This window comes from Oryzias melastigma, linkage group LG5 (assembly GCF_002922805.2).
Source record: "Oryzias melastigma strain HK-1 linkage group LG5, ASM292280v2, whole genome shotgun sequence".
Lineage (NCBI taxonomy): Eukaryota > Metazoa > Chordata > Actinopteri > Beloniformes > Adrianichthyidae > Oryzias > Oryzias melastigma.
Genome location: NC_050516.1, coordinates 35,496,771 through 35,501,576, shown reverse-complemented (window position 1 = coordinate 35,501,576; position 4,806 = coordinate 35,496,771). Strand labels below are relative to the sequence as shown.

The window sequence follows — 4,806 nt, the reverse complement described above, 5'->3', positions numbered from 1 at the left end:
TCTTTTTGGGGCTTTTTTCATTTTTCGACGTTTTTGCAAAAATAATATGGTCCTTGCCATCAGTACCTGATGCTGCGGGCCATAACAAGCATTTTTTTCCTGAAATTCCATTCATTTTCTCAACCCGCTGGAGCTTTGGGATTACCAGAGCTCGTCTCCAGCAACTGTTGGGTGAAGGCGGGATACACTCTGGACAGATCAGCAGCCTGTAGCCGCGCGGCGGTTCTCTGGCTGCAGCCATTCTCCTGTACTTCAGCTGAGCTCAATCATTTAATACACTGGCAGACAGACAGCCGCTGCGGGGAGCGGGGGCAGCCTGTGCAGGTCTCCTGAAATGGGATATTTTTCTTATTTTTGTCGAGAAAAAAATAAGAAAAGGCCCCTTAATATATTCCCCCCTCTCGAGTTAATGCGGGACAGCCTTCAAACTCAGTCACAGAGACACAGAAACACAGCGGAAGCGGCTGTCATCAAGACACACCCAGAGTAAGATAGAATTCCCAAAATGAGAAAATCTTTAAAGGATTCATTTTTCTGCTAGATTTTTTGAAGAACTCTTCACAATAAATAAACCTGATCTTTGTGTCTTCCATTCATAGGAAGTGTGTCATACATAGACAACCACACGCAGGATCAGGATCACATTTTTGACACATTTTTGATCAGCAAATTCGCCGCGCGGCGAAAGAGTTGCGGGCCACTGGGTTTATGGCTCAGAGAGCTCCGACTTAATCGGAACAGCCAGCATATCAAAAACCACGACACCCGAAATGTCAATTTTTGACACTGAGGTCTTAACCATGCATAAATATGTGAAAACTGTGTTGATTTGGAAAGATGTAGGCATTATTTTATTACTGAAGTACCAAAATTGGCACTAAAAGGAACTGAAACTGTAACAAAAGAACCGCTTTGGTACCAGAACCGATTAAAACCTAATCAGTCCCCAACTCAAGTGATACGCACTGTCCTGAGTTAAAGTTAGTTTACTTTTTATTTCTCACTTCTTACTTTACAGTTACATTTTAACACTTGGAAACTTTTTTTTAAATGTCTTTAATATAAGAGCCACACGTGACTCCTGACTCAACCTGACAACCTGGTACTATTGGGTGAAAGTGGGGTACACCCTGAACAGCTCACAACAGTCACAACGTGAGACAATTACAGTAATCAATCAACCTATGAAGCACCAGCATGCAGCACTCATAGATAAAACCTTAAATAAGTAACCAATAAATCACATTCATTACCGATTATTTTAACTTATTCTGTAGTTGCAGGTTCTAGTTTCTGCAAAACTGTTTTAAAAAAGGGGCAGCACAGATTTCTAACAGAACACAAGTTCTCTGTTTGAGACTGAGAGAGGATCTTTGGGAACCTTTAGACCTGTTTCAGTTCCATGAAGTTCTTTAAATTTGAACTGAAACTCGCCAGATGACGTCTGTTAAATGGTTACATGGTTCTCATGTGAGTCATTTTCCTAAAACTCTATAAATAAAAATGTTGATCAGGTGGTGGTGTGTGATGTAGGAATTACAGAAGCCTTAAGACTAAAAGGTCTCATCAATCACATTTTGGAAACATGTGATACCATTTTTCATTTCTGTTATTTCATTTTTTGTCATTATTATCGTGTTTTTTCTTTCAAAGTAAAAATGTTTAATGTTTTAAAGGCAAAAATCATAGAAATAGACGTTGGTAAAGCCTTTTTTTCTAAATGTAAAATTAGTTTTTACTTCCTTTCAAAATAAAAGACATCCTGTGTCTCATAGGATGATCATTTTCCGTACTTATTACTAATGTTAAACTTTGGAAAAATACATTAATTGGTTTATCATTTAATAGACATAGTATCTAAAAATATTTTTTCTAAACAACTCATTTCTGTATAGCTCATAAACGTTGTTCTGCATAAAATATGTACCGTAAACTCAAAATAAGATCAAACTTCACAAATGTCAGCAGGAGTGTAAAAAAACTGTTTATCTTGCTGTTCTATGAGTACCTCAGTATAACTGTATAAACCTCACTAACCTAAGTTAAAATGATGTTAACTATGGGACTTTTAAAAGTCCAAGCTACTTTTTTTCTCCGCCTAAAGAGCCAAAATGTAAGAAAAGCCATGTGTTGCAGATCTAAACTAAATAATCTCTCAAACTTTTTCATGTCTTTTAACTGTAGTTTACTAGTTCACAGGGTAAAGTAGAAGTATCGTGCAGACTGGACTTCTCTGAGTACATTCAGACTCGTTCAGTAGCGCTTCTCATACCTCGGGATGGAAAGGGTGACAGGATTCCGGCTTTTTTCTGTCTTTCTGAAACTTCAGTCGGTCGCATTTTAGCGACTCGTTGTGTTCAAAGCAGTCAAGGAGGAACTTTCACAAACACGATAATCTTAGAGTTACAAAATAAACTCATTTCACCACCTTCTATATAGAGAAATAACTAAGTTTAAATGTGTCCATTTTTGACACAGAAAGGATATACATGATCTCGATGGGGTCCATGGTCACAGGAGGAACGCTGCTGCAGTCACACTTGTTGTCCACAACAACCATGAAGAGGTTGCTGCTGGGAATCTGCTGTATGACAAACGACCTGCAGCCCAAATGCAGAGTTCAGATGTGACAGTCTGAAGCTCACAGTTACATCAGAGTTTCTCTCCGTTGGTTTGGCTCTTTTCTTGAAAACAAAATGACATTCTCAAAACTACATGGACAAATCTCCAAACTGACTTGTACTTGTTCACAATAGAATGTCATTTCATCCAATTTCAATTGTCTTAATACATGTCTCAAATGTGTCAGTAAACTTTACAAATGTTGAAGTTGAATATTGAAGCACCAATGAAGTTAAGATTGTACAAAATTCACCAAAAACAGTAACAGGATAAACATTTATTGAGCACTCTAAAGATAATGTTTAAAACTTTAAAACCGTGACTTTTAACATATTTATGGACAAGATATATAGCATTATCTGAAATAATGCTAGTGTGAATGATGTAAGCTGAATTTGGCCGCTGAAGATGCTGAAATTGATAACTAAAAACGCTGAAGCTGATGGCCGGCTAAAATATTAAGTAAAAAAACAAAGAAAAAAAAGTTTAGTTTGTATTCTAGTTGTTTTTGGTTGGCCAAGCTTGCAGCTGAAATATTAGTTAAACTCCAAAACTGCCTAAAAAACTTCAAAAGTAAAGCCTAAATTTGCTAAAACAGCTAGCGTTTAGCTAAATCATTAGCTAAACTCCAAAATTCAATTCAATTCAATTCAATTTTATTTATATAGCCCAATATCACAAATTCAATTTGCCTCATTGGGCTTCATGCCTGTAGTTTTAACAGATGCACAGATGGAGTCATAAAATATGCACAATAGGTAAAAACTAAACAGACTATAAAGAACGGTCATCCCTGTCCTTAGACCCTCCCTCGCGGTAAGGAAAAACTCCTAAAAAAACCTGAGTCAGGAAAAAAAGAAGAAACCTTAGGGATTCCCACATGAGGGAGAGATCCCATCCCAGGACGGACAGGCGATACCAGAACGGTTAAAGAAAAGTTAGCTGCTAAAACTGCATATATGAGTAGAGTTCATTCATATAGAGCTGAGGGACGAGTGATGATTAAGTCCATAGTCCAGATGAAGCAGAACTGCAGTCCACGACCAGGAGCAGGAGGACAGACGACCCACCAGGAATCAGTGCGATCGTCCGCACGTTGTTGTTTTGTCATAACTTCGTGATTTTTTTGTGTAATTTTCGGAATATTATATCGGAAAATAGCCAAAACAATCTTAGTAAATGCTAAAATAGTCCAAAAAGTTATCAGAATGACAAATTTTAAAACTTTAAAACTGTAACTTTTTAACATAATTATGTATAACAGAAAGGCAGGAATATTTTTCCAGAATAAATCAACTTAAACCTTAAATAACTCTCAATATTTTAATCTCCAGAAAAATATATTTTGTCAAAATTATACAAGTAAGACATAATAATAACATACAGTCATTAATAACAATAAAAAAAATGATCTGGAGGGCCGGATATAATTACCCGGAGGGCCGGATCCGGCCCCCGGGCCTTGACTTTGACACATGGTCTAACCTGATTAGACAATTCTCCGTCTAATAGCCATTCTGTTCAAAACATGTCAGCACGATTTCAATGTTGGAGCTGTCATATAGTCAATCAATTGTTCAATTTTCAAAATAAGTCAATAAAATGCTATGAACAACAAACATGAAGTTCTTGGAACGATTGTCAAATTCAAGACAGTTATTGACGCTCAGGCGAAATAGAAACATACCCTGCAAAGGCCCGTGAAACACACCAAAGCTTCTCATTCTCCTGGACTGTTTTTATTCAGATCTGCTCCCAGAAAATGAAAGTGGTCTCGACGAGCTTCCCCGCTACGTCACTGTGTGGGATAATGTCAGTTTCCATCGTGGCCCGTTTATCAGGGCCTGCTTTGCCGCACAGCCAAGAATGCTGATGGTCCCCCATTATTCTCCTTTTCTCAATCTATTTGAGGAGTTTTTTCTGCTTGGAGGTATGAACACCAGGTTCACAAGACCAGAAGTCCCTTCTACAAGTGATGGATGATGCATATGAGGATATCGCAGACGGTGGTTGAGACATTCGCGTTTTCTTCCTTGGATTGCAAAGGAAAATATCCACTTCAATGTGGATGAAATTCTCTGGCCAAACAGAGACAATCAGGAGGATGAAGACGATGGCCACAAGAGGGAGGACACCAACAGTCACCAGATAAGTTACCGTAAAACGTTATTTACAGCTCTGTCG

The 4,806-nt window shown here is 38.0% G+C and overlaps 1 protein-coding gene across 1 annotated transcript in view; it reads right to left on the bottom strand.

Annotated features, from left to right (window-relative positions):
* Nucleotides 1-4,806, bottom strand: part of cacna2d3 (calcium channel, voltage dependent, alpha2/delta subunit 3) — a 57,916-nt gene that overhangs the window by 2,949 nt on the left and 50,161 nt on the right. The window contains exons 37-38 of the mRNA XM_024270561.2: nucleotides 2,488-2,600; nucleotides 2,273-2,355 (exon numbers count right to left, since the gene is read on the bottom strand). Coding sequence (XP_024126329.1) covers nucleotides 2,273-2,355; nucleotides 2,488-2,600 — 196 coding nt within the window. The remainder of the gene's footprint in view (nucleotides 1-2,272; nucleotides 2,356-2,487; nucleotides 2,601-4,806) is intronic.